At 49.1% G+C, this 21,816-nt stretch overlaps 10 protein-coding genes across 10 annotated transcripts; 8 read left to right on the top strand and 2 right to left on the bottom strand.

Annotated features, from left to right (window-relative positions):
- Positions 1-1,611: 1,611 nt before the first annotated feature.
- N7462_004934 (3' exoribonuclease family protein) lies at positions 1,612-2,634 on the top strand (the record flags this gene model as incomplete). Its single annotated transcript, XM_057076659.1, has 2 exons — positions 1,612-1,779; positions 1,813-2,634. The coding sequence occupies 2 exons, from the start codon at positions 1,612-1,614 to the stop codon at positions 2,632-2,634; spliced, it is 990 nt and encodes a 329-aa protein (XP_056936164.1).
- Positions 2,635-3,103: 469 nt separating this feature from the next.
- Positions 3,104-3,669, top strand: N7462_004935 (uncharacterized protein; the record flags this gene model as incomplete). The annotated part of the gene is made up of 2 exons (XM_057076660.1): positions 3,104-3,346; positions 3,484-3,669. 2 exons carry the CDS (start codon positions 3,104-3,106, stop codon positions 3,667-3,669), a joined length of 429 nt encoding a protein of 142 aa, XP_056936165.1.
- A 506-nt stretch (positions 3,670-4,175) lies between these two features.
- Positions 4,176-4,669, top strand: N7462_004936 (uncharacterized protein; the record flags this gene model as incomplete). The annotated part of the gene is made up of 2 exons (XM_057076661.1): positions 4,176-4,331; positions 4,442-4,669. 2 exons carry the CDS (start codon positions 4,176-4,178, stop codon positions 4,667-4,669), a joined length of 384 nt encoding a protein of 127 aa, XP_056936166.1.
- A 180-nt stretch (positions 4,670-4,849) lies between these two features.
- N7462_004937 (uncharacterized protein) lies at positions 4,850-5,484 on the top strand (the record flags this gene model as incomplete). Its single annotated transcript, XM_057076662.1, has 3 exons — positions 4,850-4,856; positions 5,027-5,076; positions 5,236-5,484. The coding sequence occupies 3 exons, from the start codon at positions 4,850-4,852 to the stop codon at positions 5,482-5,484; spliced, it is 306 nt and encodes a 101-aa protein (XP_056936167.1).
- Positions 5,485-6,273: 789 nt separating this feature from the next.
- On the top strand, positions 6,274-6,725 carry N7462_004938 (uncharacterized protein; the record flags this gene model as incomplete). The annotated part of the gene is made up of 2 exons (XM_057076663.1): positions 6,274-6,396; positions 6,462-6,725. 2 exons carry the CDS (start codon positions 6,274-6,276, stop codon positions 6,723-6,725), a joined length of 387 nt encoding a protein of 128 aa, XP_056936168.1.
- Positions 6,726-7,476: 751 nt separating this feature from the next.
- Positions 7,477-7,997, top strand: N7462_004939 (uncharacterized protein; the record flags this gene model as incomplete). Its single annotated transcript, XM_057076664.1, has 2 exons — positions 7,477-7,599; positions 7,788-7,997. 2 exons carry the CDS (start codon positions 7,477-7,479, stop codon positions 7,995-7,997), a joined length of 333 nt encoding a protein of 110 aa, XP_056936169.1.
- A 2,799-nt stretch (positions 7,998-10,796) lies between these two features.
- Positions 10,797-12,953, top strand: N7462_004940 (uncharacterized protein; the record flags this gene model as incomplete). The annotated part of the gene is made up of 1 exon (XM_057076665.1): positions 10,797-12,953. The coding sequence occupies one exon, from the start codon at positions 10,797-10,799 to the stop codon at positions 12,951-12,953; it is 2,157 nt and encodes a 718-aa protein (XP_056936170.1).
- A 1,876-nt stretch (positions 12,954-14,829) lies between these two features.
- N7462_004941 (chaperonin-containing T-complex alpha subunit TCP1) lies at positions 14,830-16,823 on the top strand (the record flags this gene model as incomplete). The annotated part of the gene is made up of 6 exons (XM_057076666.1): positions 14,830-14,872; positions 14,928-14,975; positions 15,035-15,120; positions 15,187-15,291; positions 15,353-16,387; positions 16,440-16,823. The coding sequence occupies 6 exons, from the start codon at positions 14,830-14,832 to the stop codon at positions 16,821-16,823; spliced, it is 1,701 nt and encodes a 566-aa protein (XP_056936171.1).
- Positions 16,824-16,995: 172 nt separating this feature from the next.
- On the bottom strand, positions 16,996-18,067 carry N7462_004942 (uncharacterized protein; the record flags this gene model as incomplete). The annotated part of the gene is made up of 2 exons (XM_057076667.1): positions 16,996-17,965; positions 18,030-18,067. 2 exons carry the CDS (start codon positions 18,065-18,067, stop codon positions 16,996-16,998), a joined length of 1,008 nt encoding a protein of 335 aa, XP_056936172.1.
- Positions 18,068-19,026: 959 nt separating this feature from the next.
- On the bottom strand, positions 19,027-21,321 carry N7462_004943 (WD40 repeat domain-containing protein; the record flags this gene model as incomplete). Its single annotated transcript, XM_057076668.1, has 3 exons — positions 19,027-20,423; positions 20,488-20,601; positions 20,655-21,321. The coding sequence occupies 3 exons, from the start codon at positions 21,319-21,321 to the stop codon at positions 19,027-19,029; spliced, it is 2,178 nt and encodes a 725-aa protein (XP_056936173.1).
- Positions 21,322-21,816: the final 495 nt, after the last annotated feature.

Genomic DNA, 21,816 nt, shown 5'->3' on the forward strand with positions numbered 1-21,816 from the left:
TTTCTTTTTTTTTTGCTTTGAGCTGTTAATTCCCTGAGTGTTTAGAAGGCTGGCTGGGTGGTTAGATTACTCTCGAAAAATCTTTTTCCCTCCGATGGTCAATTCGTTGTTGTGCCTGTTTGAGGATCCGGGGAGTACACGGGTTTGACTTTTTTTTTCGCTTCTTGACCATGTTTTCTCTTCCTTTAAACTCCTTCAGTATATAGCTTATGTATCAATTCAATTACTTGCTAAGTGAATTGTGGAAGGCAAAAAAACATTCAAAAATTGGGATATGAGAAATTTTAAATTTAAAAATAATTAATGATTATTAGAGCATTTATTAAACTGCAGACATAATCAGCAAGAGTCTCATACAGAGAATTATGATTCCAGAGATGGAGGCATGTCCACGAAGCAAAAAAAGCATGCAGGGGATAATTTATCAGTTAAGCCAGTTTAACTCATCCCATCCCCTGTCAACCGCCTGAGCCCGACTGTCACCCAAGACGGACAAGCAGCCGAACCCAGTTGGGCAACACAAGTCAGACATAGCAGAGCCAAGCTGAGCCAGCAGAACCAGGCGTTGACTGAGCCTATGAACACCGGTGCTCCACAACCTTCCTCCCTCTGCGTCTCGAAGGATACAAGAGGTCCGGTATAAGGGAGGCGGGAACAAAGATCGACGCCTGGGCGCAAAGGCACCACTGTCCAGAATGGATGCGTATCCGAGGGGCGGTTCCAGAGATCGTTGAATGGATTGACTAGGTGTCATCATAAAAAGGGAAGTGTGCACGGTTAAAAAAAAAAGGTTACGCGTCCGTACCTTTACGATCTAGTAAACCCAACTGGGCAAGGAGCAAGCAGGAGCTGCGATGACTAAGAAACACCTTTTTTGTTGTCAGCAGAAAGTCTTAGAAGAGATAAATAGATCAAGACAGCGACAGGTTGTGAATAGCATCAGAAGGTTTTGGTAATGGTATTTGGTTATCTTCAAGATTTTTGCAGAAGCAGAACTGAAAAATTTTTCTCATCACGCTAGGGGGCTCTTGGGTGGATTTTTTTTTAAAAAAAAAAAAAAAAATGGCTTACCTTTTGGCAAGCTCCAGCACCACTTCGGTAGCTAGGTCAGTGAGCTCCATTCAGGTCCTGTCTTGATTCATAGTCAGTCTCAATTCTTGGACTGATCACGTTGAAAAAAAAATGAACAAGTTTTTTAAAAGGGGTGTCATTCAGATGGTAGTGCATGTTGTTCTTGGCCCATTGATTGGTCGCCGAACAGAAAATTTTGGAAATTTTCCTCATGTAGACAGGCAGCGGGAAGTGTGCTGTGCAAAGCAAAAGCAATTTGGTACTTACAATTAGTAGAAGTAGAGACAGTAAATCAAGCCTGTAATGGAAAGCAACCCTTTCGTCATTAGAAAGGGTGCTAATGCAAACCGTAAACAACACGGAAGAGTGTGGAAGAAGAAGAAAAGCAAAAGGGCGAGGAGAAGAAATAAGGGCGAAAAACCCAAGGCGGTCGGCAATCACGAGCCCTGGAGGTGGGGACCAGGTGCAAACCTGCCAAACACTTAAGATTTCCGTTTTTGGGCCTGACCATTGTCAACGTCTTTCAACCTATCCTTCAAGATGATGGCTGACAGGAGACGAGTCAATGGCCCCCCCGGGGGCACAAGGCCGGTGGTTTTTGCATCTACTGCTCAATCTGGCACTGGAGCTGCAGAACGTCCTCGACGCCAGCGACAGCCTACCGACCTGAGGAAAATCTGTAAGGCACATGAAGCTCATTTCGCAAATGTTGATGGCCCTCGCTGATTCTAATTATGTTAGTTCTTAAAACTGGTCTCATTCCTACTGCCTCTGGCTCTTCATACCTTGAATTTGAACCGTCTGCTTCTCTCGCTGCTGCGCGCCAACCCCAAGTCTCTGATTCCTCCGTCCTCTGCTCTCAAGCTTGCCTGCACAGTTCATGGTCCCAAGCCACTGCCCCGTTCTGCTGCGTTCTCTCCAAACATTGTCTTGACCACCCATGTCAAATATGCGCCGTTTGCAGCTCGCAAGCGCAAGGGTCATATTCGTGACTCCAATGAACGCGACCTCGGCGTTCACCTTGAGACTGCCCTGCGTGGCGCTATCATTGCCGAGCGCTGGCCAAAGAGTGGGCTCGATATCACTATTACTATCCTTGAAGCAGAGGATGATCGTTGGTGGGCAGATACACCAGATTCTCATGACGCCTCGTGGGGCATGATGAATGTTCTCGCTGGGTGCATCACTGCTGCTTCAGCGGCCATTGCGGATGCGCATATTGATTGTCTTGACCTCGTAGCCGGTGGTGTCGCAGCCCTGGTGTCGGATAGCTCGGACGGTTCTGGGGTGGGATCTTCTGGCCCCAAGCTCATGCTGGATACCGACCCGGCCGAACATTGTTCGATCATGTCTGCTTGCGTTGTTGCATACATGCCTACACGGGATGAAATTTCAGAGCTTTGGCTAAAAGGTGATAGCTCCAAGGCTTCTTTAGAAGACGGCGATGCTCGATCTGGGCATGAAGCGTTGGTAGATGGCGCCGTTGATGCTGCTAGGGGTGCCCACACTGTCTTGACGCAGGCTGTCAGAGAGTCCCTTTTGCGAACTGTTGGTCAATCATAATGCCTCAAGCTGTTACTCCTTTAATGAAGAAACGAAACTCTCAATATAAAATCGAGTCACGTGATTTCATGAAGCCCTCGAGGCGGGCGTTCATGAAGCAATTCCATAAGATCCATATATTTTTTGGCAGGTGTATTCTTTTATGCATGCATGTCAATATGGGGTTGTAAATTCTCTAGATCATTCGCCCACTCGGAAAATCCCCTCATTGTTGTCTCTACCCTCCCCCTTCTTCCTCTCACTTCTCTCCACGCACCTCTTCCCTCCCCCCATTTCCTCTCGCACGTCACAACTTATTCCACGCACTGATATTGTACGGCGCACGTACTGAAAACATCAATCTAAAGCCATCAAACAAATCTGTACGTGATGCATTTATCTTCACCTCTTCACCCCGGATTGGGGGTTTTGTCTGATTTCATTCCGCTGATTTGAGGTCACTATGTAGCTACAAAATCTCATATCCTCAATGGACGCGGCTAAGGGCAACGATCTTCTCATGGACTTGGGATCGCCCATGGACCTGGACCCACCCAAGAGGCCTCAGCGCTCATCCAGTGACGAAGAACCTCCCAAGAGGCTGCGGGCCTCAGAAGTCAAGAAAAAGCAGCCTGTGCAGCCTGATCTTGAAAAGCTCCGTGTCATCAATCCTCGGGTTCCTGAGGATATCATGTTTCTCTATGTCTGTATGAAGAACAACGGGGGCGATGTGGTATGTACACCAGCTATGAAATTTGCACCTCCGGTCCTTAGGGTCTTTGTGATGATGATCATGAACATGATCCACTCTCTCGTCAGTTTCATATCACTCCTGGGTAATCTGTGAACGTTAATCTTTGGTGCCTACAGGTTGACTTCAGGGCCGTCGCTACCGTGTTTGGAATCTCAGTTAAGAGTGCCAAACAGAAATTCCGAAAGATGCGCTCGCTCTGCGAGAATACCACCATGGATATCGCTGATACCTGTGACCCGGACACTCCTATCCAGAGGGATTCGTCTGAGGAGGGGTCTTTCCCAAGCTCATTTTGTGATTGAACTGAAACTTTCTGCACTGCCTTGTATCTATGGAATGCGAGGGCATTCCAGTGAATAGATTATTCATTATTCTTCACAAATGAACGTGAGACCAAAGAAAAATTGCTGTACTCCCCATCCCCCCCTTATCTTGTCTCAATCACCGTGAATTTGAATTTGTAAAGTGACGCCAAAATCAAGCTTTGTCCTCTTGCAAACAGCCAATTAAGATGTGTTTCTCAATATTGAAGGTTTTGGCGGTGTATATGTGGAAGCCTTCCTTGTATGCCGTTGCCTGAAAAACACAAATCGGCTTTTGGGCATATTATAAAAGCAAATATTTTATCCTCACCTCCCTTTCTTTCCACGCACTTTCTCATCAACCAACAACACCTCTCTTCAGGACACACAAAATCCTTCATCAGCACACGCATATTCTCTGTTTGTCTATAACCCCTGTTAAACATACCTCTTTTTTTTATTTCTGATCATGAAAACAAATTCAATGGTCCAGGAGATCCATCAGAATGAGCTCTACTCCCGATAAGCTCGACGATAACCAGGACGTGCCATCGTTTATGGGCATGCAGCAAGGTGGCCCCCTTCGTGACAGCAAAAAGGTAATTCGAGATGAAACGAACCTGCTGCTTCTCTGGGTTGGTTTCAACCTTGAAGGGCGAAAAGTGAGTTCATCCACACTTTCCCAGTGAACTTTGATATCATCCCTTCGTTCTTTGTATTCTACGATAACTGACGATAACTGATATTTTGCTAATTTGATCGGGATGAACAGCCCGACAAGGATGCCATTGGAAAAGTGCTTGGCATTAGCCCGGTTGCAGCTGAAGGACGTCTGCTCAAAATAAAGCGTCGAATGAGAGCTATGTGTAAGGAGAGTGACGACTACCGATCCCAGGAGGCGAGGAAGAACAAGGGCAAGAAGAGAAAGCAGGACATTAAGCAGGAAATTGGCGAGGATGAGGATGAAGAATTGCAAGCTACTGGTGAAGATGAAGCTTGAAGTGCCCATCCGCACCGAAGCTGGACTCAATCATGTTGATACGTCACAGATTTCTCTGCTAGTCGATTCTCGAAAGAGTGCGCCCAGTGCTGTGGTTTTGACTCTCAGAACATGCTTGTAGCCAGAAGATATCTCCAATGAACATGACTAAACACAAGGCTTTGTTTGGTAATCTCTCTTATGCAAGGTATGCATGTACTGACTGTTGGTGGATTGAGTCACTGGTCAAACGCTGGAGACTCTGAGCTATATAAACCTTACCCAGCACACAAAATCCCGACACTCATTATACGTTCTGTCGCAACCAAGTTTGTCCATTCCATCCTTGAAATTTTACCTCATTCTACTTTTTGACAGAAATCTCGAGTACTGAAGACTCAAAAATGCCCAGCCTTTCGTTTACCCAGGTCTCTAATATCCCCCTGAGGCCATTCCTCAAGCCTCTTAGTTCAACTGACAACCTTGGTTTGCTCTGGGCATGCCTTCTCAGTGAACATAAAAACACAGTATATATACAACTCTTTCCACTGAAGTGCCATTTATTCTGACATTGATTCTTTTTCCAGATCAACTGGAAGGCTGTGGCAGAATGCTGTGGGATCACCCCTGAAGCTGCCAGAAGCCGCTTCAAACGTTTCCAAAAGCGCATGGTCAGCGTTGAGGGCGAATATGAAGAGCCCAAGCGCAAGCGGTCAAGAAAAACAACTCCACAGGGACCTTCTGAGATCAATGAAGAGCCCCAAGAGCGCGAGATGGAACAGATCAAGGATGCTGTGACCGAGGACTTCATCAAGGAGGATGAGGATGAGGCTTGAAGGATGCATGAGGATATATGAGCATGCAGATACACAAGCATGCTGGGGTAATGTGCAGTCAACTTTGAAACCGGATACCAGACGCTTGGCTACGTTTCTGTGAGCATGGTTCCCGGAAATACACCCACATTTTCTGAGAAGCTGGATCGATAGAGTATCTACAAAATTATGACCCGGTGGACACCTACATGTTGGCCGATTCGAAAATAGTTACTATTGGCGCCTTCTCTGAGTCTCAAAAAAAGTGAATGGGCTGTAATTGATCCTAGAGTCTTCCAATTCTTCTTCAGAAAGCTAGACGTGATCGGTATGGGCTAAGATGATCGTAAAAATCTTTTAAGAATTGTGACCGGCATTTAATATTCAGAATAGCAGTCACGAGTCTAGCTGCCACAATAACAACTACTTGATAGCATATGCGAGATATTACAATACTTACTCGATTGAATAACCATTCAGAGTGATTGAGCGTCCTGAGATCAACTCGAAGGATTTTTGAATGAGACGTTTATATAAATCCGCAGTTTAGGTCTCTCGCCTTCCTCCACATCCTCGTCACCAACTTATCTTGCTCTTTCTCATTCTATTCCTCCCTGACTTAATCTTCTTTCCTCCATACGATCCCAACTTCATTTTTCGTACCAGTACAAAATTGTGTCAGCATCGTTCATCATACCGGTCAGTCTCTACCCTCCCCCTTCTATGTTCTTCCATGAAGAGATTTCTATACGAGCACTCAGCAAAGCATCCGCTGATACTTTAAATGATGTCAGAAACCCGATTGCCACCATGGCTGCCAACAAGGTGCAAAAGTCTAAGCCTGCTACCAAGCACTCGGCCACGGCAAAACCGACTTTGAACATGAAACTGTTTCTTCTGGTGTGGGAACACCTCGAAGTCCACGGTGGCCCCGTAAGTGACTGCAACTTCCATCCATGATAATCTGCATATCACGCTCATTTTATTTTTCAATACAGGCCAATCACCGTGAAGTGGCGGACCGAATGGGAATTCCGTTGAGCACCGCGAAGGCTCGATTCCGAAAAGTGCGCGATCTGGTCGAGCATGTCGAGGATTACGGCGAAGGAGACGTGGGTACCGAGCAGTCTGACGTTGCCGAATTCGGTAATTCAGTCAACAAGAAGACCGTGAGGCGAACTCCAAAGAAGTCCACAGCCCCGAAAACTGAGAACAAGGGCGATACCGAGGATGCTTACGATTCCAAAGCTGAAGGGTCGTAAGTTTGCATATCCAGGCACAATTCTATTTTTCACCTGTGACAGCTTCCTAGGAGACGACTCAAATTTTGATTTCTCAATCGAGCCAAGAATGGTGCCAAAGTCGATTTGCAGGCGGTTGATAGTGGGTTACAAAGACTTTTTTTTGCCATTTCCTGGAAATGGAGTACAAAGCTTCTTGCTCTTGCGGAAATCTACACATGTTCCATGATTTTTTTCGTGTCTCAAAGTTGGCCCGGATGGTGATCATTGATATTTGATTTCAACAATATCGCACTCATATTCTAAACATGTACTTTCTGGTCATTGCTGAATTATCACTTTTCAGAATACAGAATCTACACATTAAACTCATCTCCTAGATTATTCCATTCAATTAGAGTGACATGTTACTTCGGCTGCTATCATACCTATCTATCACTGAGACCTGCTCTTCCGTACCACCATTCCCTTGCGAGTGGCCCATTTTCCCACTAGCGTCATGCTTTTGAATGGTGAAATCCGGTCGTTTGGTTGTTCTCATGCAAATCGACCTTGAGACTGATGTTGGTTGAGGCCCTACTTCCTCCCCTAACCATCTCGTTCAATCCTTCCTTCCGTTGCTTACCGAGCCATATCAGACCCACAATCTTGCATTAAGCACACGTGCCTACAGTTCGTTGTACTTGGCTTCACAGTCTTCGTCTTCCCCGGGTCTTGTCTTTTTGCAGCTAATGACAGAGCGTTCAGTTAGACCTTCCATTCTGACATCACCATGCCAGCCAAAGTGAACAAGCCCAAGGCCAGTCCTCGGAAGAATGTCGATCGGGCCCAAGCGTCAAATGACGCCAATCTCCTGCTGATGTGGGCTTGCTACAGCAATAATGGTGGTGGTGCAGTAAGTATATCGATTTTGGGCTTCCTGGATCAAATGTCACCCTGACCCATGTGCTCCTTGCTCTTTATGGACGACACAGATTGCTATTCGTGCGAGTCGCATCTCTCTGTTCATCCATCTTCCGCTCATGTTCACATGAATTCACATGGTGTTGAATTTACTAACGGGGTTTTCTCTCTCTCGTTAAGATTGACTGGGCTGCGGTTTGTGAGTCGCTGAACATCACTCAAACTGCGGCCAAGACTCGTTACCACCGGCTCCGAACCCGCATGATTGCTCTAATGGAGGCCCGCAAGGTGGAAGACACATCCGAAGAGGCTCCCAGAGCACCTGAGGAGCAAGCTGTGGCTGAAGATTCTGAAACTCGTCATGCGGAAAGTGATGAGGCACAAGGATGAAGGTAATAGGCAAACTTGACATAACTGCAAGGTGTTGGAAAGGCGTTTTTATCCCATTTTTTCACTTTCTGGTCTTTATTTCTTCGGTTGATTGACCATGGAATGGTTGAGGGACCCAATCATTATGATCTGGATCTCAACTCCATGAATAGGGCATTCGATGGGTTCTCGAGGGTTTCATTTCCTAGGCACGGGCATAACCACCAGCCATAGTTCTTTGTGAGAGGCTTTCTAGCTTGCATTGTTTCCTCATTTTTTTTCACATGGAATCGGTTCTATCCATTTTTCCAGTCATCTTTGTTTGCTCCGTCTTCGGACATTTAAATCTGCGAAGTATTTGGAACGGTCGCACAATCTGCGTGTCGCCTGCAGGAAGCACACCAGGCACACCGGGCACACGAGGAACCCCAAGTCAAGTAAAATTAGCTTTAGCGATCGGAGACAAATGCAGGCTGAAGGGCCATTTTTCCGGTGCAGCGAGCCAGTTCTTGACTTGTGACTGAGTGGAGAGCGCATGGTGATTTCCTATCACGGTATTCAGCCCGCGATCTAGATCCTCTCCGCAGATTGTCTCACGCCATCACAGTTACACACAGATAGGCTCGTGTCGAGAACAATCACATTAACATTGCATGGCCCCGTCTATAAAGTTTCTACATCGAATTTGCTCATGGTGGTGGTGTTGGGACCGCCCTCCCCAGGCCCGACGATCGTAGCCGCAAAGACCCGTTCGCGACCCATCCTCATCGGAATCGATCGATCGAGAGAAAGAAAAAGGCCATTTTAGCACGAGATTGGGGTGAGATTTGGTGGATCAAATTGGTATTCAGGGGCAAACAGGGGGGGGGAACAGGAAGGAACCGGGAACTACACGCCAGTCCAGATCTTCTAGATTTATCGTCCTTGGGATTGAAGTCCAGAATCATATTCCAGATGTGTCTCCCAACATCGCATAATTAGTAGAATACAGTATAGTTCGCTTGATGGAGTCAACGAGGTCTAGAGGACGGGCGACCGACTCCAGACTCGGGTCACTGAACAACAACGGTCAACCTGTCAGGGGAACACCTGATCTTCGTCAACGCTCGACCTCCTTCCCCGCTCCAGACACCTATTGGATTTCAAAGTCTTCCGGATAGCGGACCAATTGATCAATCGATGTATTCCGATGCCAGTTAGCGTCCTTTGTACTCCGGATGGGGTACGACGTACTCGGTACTCGGTTCTCAATGACCCCTGAGTGTCTTCTGTTCCCCTCGTGACGCCCAAAGGAGACGGGGGAACCGCGGCTGAGATACGTCGTCCCAGGTCTATTTCTGGTTGCATCTCCACCAACTAAGCCCAATGGACCGATAGGGGCCCAAAAATGGGCGACTCCAGGAGACGCTCTCTCTGCCCATCCTCACATCTGAAATTGCACATCCCGGGTCCCTGCGCCCGTCATTTCTTTGTTCCCGCCTCGTTCCTTCGCCTGAAGCCCCCTGGCCCGAGGCGGCGGTCCAGCTCCAGTGGCTCCAGGCAGTCGGAATCATCCAACCAACCCAATTTTGGCACTCGGTTCACAGGCTCGTCCCGCTAAGGAACGCGATGGCCCCACGCGGTGGGCTGTCGATCCTTTCATCACACCAATCGTCAGCCAGGCGGAAATTGGGAACTCCATCACGCTGCCCAGTTCCATCTCCATTCCCCTCGGCCCTCTCCCTCCTTGTCGGTGGATTCAGGAAGGCAGCCATTCGGATGCACAGGGCGGGTTGCTTTGGAGGGGCATCTATTCCGGTCCGTCGGCCGCGGACATGTCTAGCATCACCATGGCCATTGCGTGTCCACTGTGCGCGATCCTGTCAAATAGGGATCAAATCCCGAGCCATCAAGAGACTAAGAATCACGCAGAGATTCCGTTCCCGCGCGGGCTATTTTTCCATGTTAGCCCTGACATAGAAACGTCCTGTCAAGGGTGGACCCCCCGAGCTCGAACTAGAGCGGAAGTTCTAAGCTTACAGCCTATGATGCGCCCTGGACGTTTAACTCCGGAGAAAGGTTCTGTTAGCTGCATATGTTTGACCCCCTCAATGGCTCCGATGGCCCAGGATGGTCCGTGAAGGCAGGCCCGCTCAGCGGGCGATGCCCGAGAGAATCGCCTCAAGATGGTCAACGACGAAAAGTCAAAAGGCCAAAAAAAAAGAAAAAAGAAAAGAAAAAAAAAAAAAAATCAAACCTTCGTATCGGCGACACACGACACCGTCGAGTCCGTTTAAGTTCACGCAGGCCAGGTTGGAGCGACAGCCGTCAAGACTGACCCCCGTCGGATGGAGCACTCTTAATTTCTTAGCGTTCGAACCGTCGTGCCGCATCGGCCTGGCCCCATCTGTGCCCACGGCGACGGATCATGGAGAAGACCGGGTCATTGTGCCCCCCTAATCCAGGCACTCGAAATGGTGTTGGGATCTGCACGCCGGCCTCTTGACAAGGCAAGTCTCCGCTGCCTGGTCCCTCATGTGTCTTGACTTTCCTTGCTCTTCTTCTCTTTCTTCTCCATCATGGCCCGTTGGGATAACACTTGATACCGTATGACGGTTTCGAATATCTCGAGAGCTTCAATGTTGCCATGACTCCGCCTGTTTGAGTTCTTCACGGCGGCCACCGGTCTAGTCGCACTCCACTTCAATTTATTTTAGATTGAAGTTTTTTTTCCCTCACTGTCTCTCGACGTCACTTTTGGAGCCGCCTCGTGCGCCTCTGATTCTTTGGCTTCGGGTTCTCATTCAGCTCGTGGAACGAATAAAAGGCTCTATTGTCAATATGGTAGCCTTGAAAAAGCTATTTCAAGCAGAGCGCTCACCCTCGCGACCATCAACGAGTCCGGGATTGGGTGGAAGCGATTCAGAGGGGCCCTACTTCAGTGCCCTCGAGCCTGGCTTTCTGGCTCCTGGTCCTCCGTCACCTGCGCTTCCCTCGCCAGGTCTAAGAGCTTTCAAGGCGCACGACGTGGCGCATCACTTTGACCAGATTGAAAAGCAGTTTGAAGATCTAGACCAACATCTAGCCGAACGTCCATCATCCTCACAATCCCAATATCCTCCCGCGATACCGGGCCGCCCAGCTATCCCTAAGGATCCCAATGCGCGACATGTTGACCTGTTGGATGCATTGCGCTTCCCAGATACTGATCCTCCCAAAATCATATCTCCCCCTACCAGTCCATACAACGAGGATGTCGCGGAACGGAACATGACCAGATTTCTTCGTATACAATATCGAAGTGGCATAGCAGGCGCACGCTTATTATCCGCTCTATATCAGGAAGATGTGGCTGACCGAAATATTGCAAAATATAATGCGCCATCGCGCTCCTTATCTGCGTTAAGCTGCCGGTCGTCTCCTCCTGCGCCTGGACGGGTACGCAACCTGAGTCCGGATGGCCAGAAGCGTGGCCCACGGAAACACAACTGGACATCAGATGGAGATTTGCGCAACCGTTCTGCCTCTCCAGACGACGCTTCAAATGCTTCGTCGCGAGCCTCACAGTCTAGCAGCCTCCTTCGGCAGCAAAATTCTGCGCCGAGCTTGTCCGCTGAGGACGGCCAGGAACAGGCACAGCCCCCTGTTATCCAACGCCTTGGTGTTCCCCCGGCCTACAAACAAGGCAAGCGATGGAGCAATACCCCATTGCCAGATAGTCCCACGCTTCCTCCTCCCTTAAGCGATGACAATAGTGCAAATGGCGAGACTGCGGAAAGCCTTCCAGAATTACAACCTCCGACCCCGGCTGCCCGCATATCGTCTTTGACACCCAAGTCTCTGTCCCCGCCTCCTTCCGCTGGATCCACGTCGCGGAAGAATGTGCGAGACCTATCAATCAACACACAACTGGCCGCCCAAGGCCGGCCGAAGATTGCACATAAAGCAATACAACCACCCACTCCCTCAACCCTCGAAATGAAGCGAGCTCCTAGTATCGCTGAGGTCATGCATAGCCCTGTTCCTGCGCCTAGCCCTGTTCAGCCTTCCCCACGTTTCAAGGTTTCCGAAATGATGGATCTATTCAACAAAGCATATTTGTCAACACAGGCTACAAGCCCTCATCCCACTTATGAGAGTCTACAGGATGCAATTGTCCGTGAAATTAACTCGCATGAGGCATTTAAGCGTGTTCCTGTTCCTACTGCCGGACCACCCTTTACCCCATCTCCTACACAGGCAACTTTCAATCATGAACACCCTGGTTTGAACCGCAGCGCTTCTGCTGGATCGATCTCCAAGATCATCAGAAAGGGATCCTTCAAGAAGCACAGAAGAAATGCCGAATCTCGACAGAGCATTTCCACTAGTGTTCCATCAAAGAGCTACGACCGACTTTTTCGCCGTGTATCCCCATCTCCTGCTCGCCGGAGACACACCGATGCCCCTGCCCCATCCCCAGGCTTACTGGCAGACATTAGGCAGTCACAGGAAACTGGCGGATCAGCGGGTGAGCAGCTCACATACATGGACGTGCTCTACCGTGCTAGCAACGACAAGCCTGGCACCTCCAGCTCTAAAACCACGCCGAACTCGCATAAGCGTGGTCGCTCTGAGTCTGTCAGCAACCTGTCTACGATTATCTATACCAACTCAGAAAGACCAAACACCCCGGGTGCCGTCTACTGTATGCAAGCGCACTCAACTCCCTCCAAGGACAGCCGCAGCAGCCTTTCTCCTGAGGACAGCGACGACGACATCATCCATCTCCCAAGTGTAACTGTGCAACCCCCGCGTGTTCAAATTGAGGGAGTGGATGAAAACAACGTCCGCTATGTCATCGACTCTGCCACCGCCACCGACGCGCAAAGGCTCATGGGCTGGCCGCAGCGCATGCGCCGCGCCAATTCCCCTCAGCCGACCTGCGAAAACAGTCTCTCCCCATTGTCCCGCGCCAGGATACAGCTGCGCGGAACACGCTCTGTCGAGACATACTAGATGATTGAATTTGATATCCTGCGTGTCTTTTCACCTTCTGGGAATGATCTTGAATTCTTCTCGCATGATAATGATGCTCTCATGATACCTGCCACACTCGAAAAAAAAAGCCATGCGGTCCCCCTTCAGTGTCTGTTTCTTATCTTTAGCGATTCTGGAAATCCTTGACTTGAAGCGTTTGGTCTCAATCACAATTTTTTATACTCTCCTTATTCCCCTTTCTTCCCATCTCAAACACTCCTCTTGACTCTCTAATCTCTACTATCTACTCGGGCTTCCATCCTGGCCGGCGCGCCCTCTTACTGTCCCTCAACCATTTCCTTGTCCGTCATATCTCCCGACTTCTACATCGACTCAACCTAGTCCATCATCTCTCCTGTTTCCTTGATTCCTCGTTGTCTACCATACTCATGGCCAAAGCGTACCTTGTTTAATTTTCATTTTTCGGCCTTGTCTAACTACTCTAACTACTCCAGACATATATTCTTGAAGGTGCATCTCTTTGGAAGGCGTTGTTGTCAAATATATCAATACTGTATTATACTCAAGAGCGCGACGGCTATTTGTCCGCTATTCTTCCTATTAGCACATATATATATTGGTATTTGTCGCCATATACCTTCCCACGCAGCCGTATTAGAATAGCTTCAGCGGGTGCTTGCGGCCCAAAGTCATCTCATTAATTCCGGCGAAGACTGCCATCAAAGGTCCAGTATGCAATGCACGAAACACGAGCTCCAGTGCCCATAACCGGTTTCTAACTGTTCATGGAATGCAGGCGATGAGAAGATGATGTGTTAATCAACTTCGGACGAGCGGTTGAACAAGGTTTATTTCCCGGCAAAGCAAATGCACTTCGTGCTGATACACCGGCCTCGACGACAACACAGGTTTCTGCCATACGGGAACACTAAAGTCCCATGAGTCTATAGATTTATCATACTCATGGAACAAGGATTATCAGGCACTCAGAGTAGTATTATCTTTCTATAATATTTTTAGAGATAGGATGAATGACGCTCTACTCGTTCAGAGAATAGATTTAACCACCAAATAAAAGCAATGTGTATCATGAAATATCGGTTGAGAGGTTATTATAGAGAAAGGCTATGTATAAGTGACCTGAGAAATTTCGATGGCGAAGCATTTAATATAATTATTTTTGGATAAAGTATTTACTTCAACAAAAGAAAAAAGGCAAGAAGTTAATTCTCAACGCCTATTCTCAAGGAGATCAAAGCTGAGTGGAGGGCTTTTCAAGTGATATACCAACACTTTTCATGGGTTATTTGAATTATAGTTACCCATCTATATTAGTAAATACTTGTTCCTATCATATACAGAAGTCTTTATAAGTAATATTGATTCACATGAAGGTAGGACTGTTACGTCAAGTTATATTGGTATTTATAGTTAAAATAAACAGCTAATCATAGTGGCATGATTTTTAAGAGCCTTCTCTTCCTCAAATAAGATTTTGTCTTGAGGGCATTTATTTCTACTTGCTTTCAGCTGTCTTCGCAGCGCTGTTCGACTTGGCGGGCTGATTATTATCAGCGGGGTTTTGTGCGGTATGGTCACGAACGGCCGAAGGGCAGCGGCACCCGAAATCGTTGCGTCGCTGGAATTCTGGCCCGTCTTGATGGTATTCAATGAGCGCTGGGCAAGTAAAAGTCAAGTAAGCTGGGTCTCAAAGGCAAAGTCGGAGGACAAGCGGATTTGGAGGGTCTGACTATGGAAAAGTGGGATGTTATCTGCGACACCGCTTTGGGTGCGGCAGAACTTTTAGCGTGAGCGTCTCTCCAAAACCCCCCGTCCCAGCCAGCAGAGCTCTGCCATCGCACTTGAAAGCCCTGTTTTTTTCGATCTAATCGCCATGGCAGGCATCTTCGAGGCGCCGCGGAATGCGGACACTCTTTGTGAGTTTGAATCTTCGGATGATGATTACAGTGGACTAACGCAGCTCGCACACAGTCTTGGGTGGGCAGAAAATCACCGGTGCCGATGTCCGGGAGCAGAATGGTATGTTCCTGAGCGATGAACCCCTGGAGACTCAATTCGATTTCACTGACAGGCTGCAGTTCTCGCAACCCAGGCCATTTCCAATGTTATCAAGAGTTCATTCGGTCCCTCCGGGCTGGATAAGATGATGGTGGACGACATAGGGGTATGGGAACACCAGAGTACCCCGCAGAGCTATCCGACAGCTTCTAACTCCCTTCTGTGATGATAGGACGTGACTGTGACAAATGATGGCGCTACAATTCTGTCCTTGCTGGATATCGAGCACCCTGCGGGCAAGATCCTCGTCGACTTGGCCCAGCAGCAGGACAAGGAGGTATGGCTACAACTTTTCTGGGCATTTATTTTTTTGTGAGACTAATCTTGGGGAAAAAAAGGTCGGTGATGGTACAACCTCGGTTGTCCTGATCGCCGCGGAGCTTCTGCGGAGAGGAAACGAGCTGATGAAGAACCGGATACACCCTACGACTATCATCAACGGATACCGTCTCGCGTTGCGAGAAGCTGTCAAGTACATGAACGAGAACGTGACGACAAAGGTGGAAAACTTGGGCAAGGACAGCTTGATCAACATTGCGAAGACTTCGATGTCTAGCAAGATCATTGGTGCCGACTCCGATTTCTTCGCGAACATGTGCGTGGATGCGATGCTGCAGGTGAAGTCAACAAACCAGCGGGGCGAGGTCAAATACCCGGTTAAGGCCGTCAACCTTCTCAAGGCACACGGAAAGAGCGGCACTGAGTCTGTCCTTGTTCACGGCTATGCTCTGAACTGCACTGTGGCCTCGCAGGCCATGAAGACCCGCATTACTGATGCCAAGATTGCCTGTCTTGATATGAACCTGCAGAAGGAGCGGATGAAGCTCGGTGTGCAGATCACTGTGGATGACCCCGATCAGCTTGAGAAGATCCGTGAGCGTGAGGCTGGTATTGTCCTGGAGCGAGTTGAGATGATCCTGAAGTCAGGTGCCAATGTTGTCCTGACCACTAAGGGCATCGACGACATGGTGCTCAAGCTTTTCGTCGAAAAAGGTGCCATGGCTGTTCGCCGCTGCAAGAAGGAGGATCTTCGCCGCATTGCCAAGGCCACTGGTGCCACCCTTGTCAGCACTCTGTCTGATCTGAATGGTGACGAGAAGTTCGAGACATCATATCTGGGTCATGCCGAGGAGGTTGTGCAAGAGCGCATTTCCGATGACGAGTGTATCCTCGTCAAGGGCACTAAGGTCCATACCTCCGCCTCAATTATCTTGCGCGGCCCCAACGAGTTCAGTCTGGATGAGATGGAGCGTTCTGTTCACGACTCTCTCTGCGCTATCAAGCGGACTCTGGAAAGTGGCACCATCGTTCCTGGCGGTGGTGCTGTCGAGACTGCACTCCACATCTACCTGGAGGAATTTGCCGTCACAGTGGTATGTATTCCTTTCTAATCACCTGTGGTTTTCGTTCTAATGATATTTCTAGGGCTCTCGCGAGCAACTTGCTATTGGCGAATTTGCGCAGTCCCTTCTTGTTATCCCCAAGACTCTGGCTGTTAACGCGGCCAAGGATTCATCCGAGCTGGTCGCCCAACTCCGTGTCCGCCACGCTCTGTCACAGCGAGTGCAAGATGGTGATGCTAACGAGGAGGAGAAGGCTATCGCCAAGAAGAAGACCTACCGCAACTATGGTTTGGATCTGATGAAGGGACGTGTTCATGACACTCTGAAGGCTGGTGTTCTGGAGCCCAGCATGAGCAAGATCAAGCAGCTCAAGAGTGCTGTTGAGGCTTGCATTGCCATCATGCGCATTGACACGATGATCAAGCTGGACCCCGAGCAGAAGCAAGATGACGGCCACGGCCACTAAATGGATCTGCTGTTTGATTACCCCACGGTTTTTATTAAAAAAAAAGGCAGTAATTGGATGTTACATAGAAATGAAAAGCAGTGTAGGACGGAGTAATTCCTGCTGCTTCTGCATATGAACAAATTCATCAAATGGATATCTACTGTAAAATAGTGATATAAAAGCCTAAGGCTTAGGAACCACGCTTCTCGGCCATCAATCGGCGATACTCCTCAACAATATTCCTTCGCTCCTCGGCCAAGTCCTCTCGTCGTTTCAAACTGCCAACAGCATTTGGCACATTGGCGACATCAACCCTGGCCCCTCCCCGAACCTTGAAAATCTCCCTTGGCTTTTTCAACTCCGGAGGTGCTTGTGCGAAATCAAAAGGATTCTTCTGTCTTTCCTTGTCTCGCTTCTTCAGCTTCGCCCAAGGGTCGGGGTCGTCGTCGCCGGTATCCGCAGTGCCACCGGAGTTGCCAGCCTTCTTCTTTGGAACGGTGCCCTTCTTCTTAGCCTTGCCACCTCGTGCCTCTGCTTCCCACTCCTTCCACAGCTCCAATTGGTCCTCCATCTCAGCAGCCCGTTCTTCACGCTCAGCCTGCTCGTGTTCCCGAATCCTAGCCTCCTCTTCACGCCAGCCCGCTTGCAATCGTCGCAGATGCTTTTCATGCTTGGTCATCTTATGCTCACGCACTTTGGGTGCACCCGGATTTTGCGACTTGGTCATTGCCGAAAGCGGGAGTTCGCGGTCAACGCGCGCCGCAAAATCTGACAGCCTCTCCCCGGGGAGAATTTTAGGCATCTCTTTCTTGGCCTCTGCAGTGCTCGACTCCGACTGCTGGGGCTTGGCTTGAGTAGGCCTCTTGGATGACTCGTTTTGGTCATTGGCGGGGTCGCGCTTTCGTTTCTTGTTGTCCTGCTTCTTCTCGCCAGTCTCCAGTCCAGACGGCGCCCGTTTCCCGGTCGTTTGGTACTGCATTAGGCGCCGGAAGGCCTTCGGGGTGTCATCTTCCAGATCGCCCTTGCGGCGACTGACGGCAGGGCCAGGCTGGGTCTTTTTATTGGTTTGTTGCTGGGGTTTCTTCCCATTCTTCGACTTGGCTTGCTGGTCGCGCACCGGCAGTGACTTGGCGATCACCGAGGGTGGTAGTTCGAAGTGGCTGATAAGGAGATAAAATGTTAGATAACAGATGCAGGGCATTCCATTATGGGGTCAGAACATACGATTCATCCCTTTCACGTCTCTTGTGCTTGTGAGGCATCGTGTGGTACTTTGAGTGCGGAGGTTACGATCTGGTGGAACTTTTTCTCGGGGAAGAAACTTTATCGCCCAATCACTAGCTTATCGCCGCCCGCCTCGTCGTTCCCATTAGCATAGTATCTTCTGCAATGAATTTTCCCTACTCAGGTACAATACATAGTTTTTGGATTGTCTATTTTATATATATATATATATACATAAGACGTGGAAACTTTCTATGTACTTTCTGGGTTCAATTATAAAGAGAACCCTCTACAATGTCTTCTCCCCGAGATGATCGATAAATAAATATGCTCGTCCATTCGGGGCGTACACCATCAAGTATACGTATATACAACGAATATCAATCATATGCCGTTCGAGAGCACATTATGGTAGGATCATACCATATTTTAGTGGCGTAGACCCTTCTTAGGTACAATCTCTTCTCTAAGGAACGTACCGGAAACCTATGTAGACCTTTGAAAAGGGATATGTTTGACTCGATAATGACCCAGGAACAGGACGCTTAGCACATGTTTTAGACATATTGATGGCCACAGTTTATGGCCATTTTCACCTCTTTACTCCTATTTTCTACTTTGTAATATATTTACAGAGCTCCTACACTGCGCGGGGGCTCTCAATCAAAGCCTCCATTCTAGGCGTATATACGTTTGCGCTCTGCGGTTGAATGTTAATCTTTTTTCAGCAGGAAGTATTAGACCATACAGCATTTGGCAAACGAAAACAGACTTCGTAAATGATAAGATGTATGGGATAACCCATTACCCAAGCCCGACGATAAGACGGCAGAACTCCCCGAGAAATGCAACAGAAATGCAGACGAGTATGCGACGCTATGTAAAGCAAAAACAGATGCCCACGCCAACGCCAGAAGAATGCCCACGCCAAACAACACCATGAAATCAAACACCAGGAAAATGCCAAACAAACGAATAAAAAAAGATGCCTCAGAAATCATTCATCTTCATCGTCATATGAATCTTTCGTAGCAGCCCAGCCGCACTGCCAGCCACGACCCTCGACATTGCTGCTGCTTCGAAGCTCACGAGCTTCGGGTCCTTCGCGCCAGCACCGGGCACTGTAATCATCACTGACGCTGATGAGCTCTCCATCAACAGTCCATGAAACCCCTGTGACTTCCTTCTGGTGTCCTTCAACCAGAGGCGTTCCGGACTGATAAATTGGGATGGTATCTTCAAGACGACCAGACAAGCCAACCCCAGAGTTCGTGCGGCGAAGTCCTGAACGGGTAGTGAAGAGGGAAGTTCGGGTGGGGAGATCATCGGCTGAAGTCTTCATGGGAGATTGTAGGAAGCGCTCATCTGTCGGGAAAAGAATGGGACAGTGGTCACTGCTGCCAACGGCCAACATCTCTGCACGATCATTGGATGCCTTACGCATGGCGAGTTTGACATAAAAGGAAGAGACCTGAAGTCGAGGGTGACGGAAGCCGTACAAGGGCCCCAGCCCCTCTTTATCAGAGCCACCGGAGCGTCGTGGGCGGACATGATTGAGAGAAAGCTCAGGTGCATGCCCAAGCACTAGATGAGACGTCGAGTAGGCGTACACAGTACCGTCTCGGCAAAGGGTATAGAGTCTTGAGCCATCACCACCGAAGGCCATGGACGTCAAGCCAAAGCGTCGATACTTGATATGGCTATCGGGTTCGCGTGTTGTTGATAAAGGAAGAACAGGCCGACCACGGCGGTTGTTGTGAGCAGTCCGCAAATCCCACAGCCGAACACTCGCGCTCGCCTCGGATGCTGTAACGAACAAATTTTCCTGACCAGGAGGAAGGAAGGCTAGCGTAGTAACGGTGATATCGGAACGCCCGAAGGGAGGAGGTTCGGTCTTGTCCAGGGCAGGTTTTTGAGGGGTGGTATATGCATGAGCGCCGTGGATTGTGTTGAGAACTTGAGGATAGGTCATCTTTGGGGGTGCCGCGGTGGTAGAAGGATCTATGTCAGACTCGAGCGAGCATCTGACTTGCAACGAAGGACGCTCAAATCCTTTGCACCGTAGATCCCAAATATTAACGTTACCATCTCGACTACATGTTGCCAGGACTTTGTTGTTGGCAGCAGGCTGGAACTGAACTCGCTTAACGGAGGATACATGATTTGACAAGCAATGAATAGGGCGTTGAGTAGTCATGTCGATGATCAAAGAAGTCTGATCGCCCGATGCCGTCGCTAGAAGCATGTCATCGGATGAGAACTCGAGATCCATGATCGAGTTCATGTGTGGACGAAACCCCAGGTAAGCACTCGAAAACCCTCTGTCATCGTCCTTGGAGGAGTCTAGCAATCGAATTCCACCCTCTTCGTCTCCAACTGCCACCAAGGAATTGGCTTTAAATAATTGTCAGGCCCCATTCACGTCAACTGCCGCGAGGGCTCGGCGTAGGGCACTTACTGTTGCACGAAACATTGCAAAACGGTAGTGCCAATGATCCTTCATTGGCATAGCTGGCACACGAGTGACGGTCTTCCGGTCGTGAATGGAACTCAGAGGTAAGATCTTGCCAGCCTATGAAAATTGTTAATCACGAACTCGTTTCCGTCAATGAGAGAGCAACAAACCAGCTCCAGCAGTGGATCTGATAGTTAAGCGATTGGCACGCGAGCCCTGTAATGTTCGCATGAACAAGGATCCGGAAGTTTGCAATGATCGTGATCGGCTGACTGGCGAGACTGGTCGGCGCTTGGGAAGACTCGAGGGTGTTATTGCTGTTGCGCCACAACGTCCTCTCGGACCCAGGTTGGCCACATCAATATCGCGGATAGTCGCTTTCTGATCCACTTCGTCATCCACCGGGGACCGCACACGAACTTTTTTCAATGGCGACGACTGCAGCGGAGACACTGCCGACGAGAACGAATGCTTCCTTTTCCTGCTCGGGGTGCGAATGAAATCCTCGGGCAAGCCATCATAAGGATTTCTTGCGCTGCCCGCCTTGGACGTTCTCGTAAAGGCGGGACTGAGGCGGTTGACGGCTGGTGAGGTCAAGGCCCGGAGAGCCTGGCGACTTGTCTTGACACTACTCCCATTGTTTCCACTGTCCAGCAGAGATCGTGGCGTGAAAAAGCGGCGGAAGGACCGAGGGGTGACGGTTGGTGGCTTTCGGGGTCGTCGCCCACCGCCAGCTTCAGATGCGACAGAAGGTGGGGAGGAGGGTATTTCTTGGGATGAGGGAGGGAAGATGGGCTCTGATCGAGGAGGCTCAGGAAGACCAGAAAAACGGTCCATTGTGTGAGCTCAAGCGACGGAGAGGAGAAGGCCTGGGGCGGGAGACATTGGGGGTGAAAAGATTTGGCCCAAGGGGGTAAGATGGAAGCGGGTCGTAGTCGTGTTGCGCGCATCGGACGTGACGCGGAGCGTGGTTCGGGCATTTGACACCTGAACTCAGCCCATTCAGGCATCCCAGCCATCATGGCCGATCAAATTTATAGCAAGTTCCAATAAGTCCCAATTAGTCATTCTAGCTTGCAAGTTTCCCTATTTCTATTTGTCTTATGACGATAATTTCCTTTTCTGGGAGCTAGTCGTTGCCGTATATCGTTATACTAGATATTAATTGCTGGCTTGGACAGCGCGTTGGGCTGCGTGCTAACAAGACCAGTCCGCGCATGGCACCTTCTATATCCTCTGAACTCCGCAAAAACTTAGATGACTGATTAAAATACATGATACGTACTGGCAAATAAGGAGTAGTTTATCAATCTATTAGTGAGTTGAGAATTG

Source organism: Penicillium macrosclerotiorum (genome assembly GCF_028827735.1).
Source record: "Penicillium macrosclerotiorum strain IBT 26536 chromosome Unknown utg000003l_segment0_segment0, whole genome shotgun sequence".
Taxonomy (NCBI): Eukaryota; Fungi; Ascomycota; class Eurotiomycetes; order Eurotiales; family Aspergillaceae; genus Penicillium; species Penicillium macrosclerotiorum.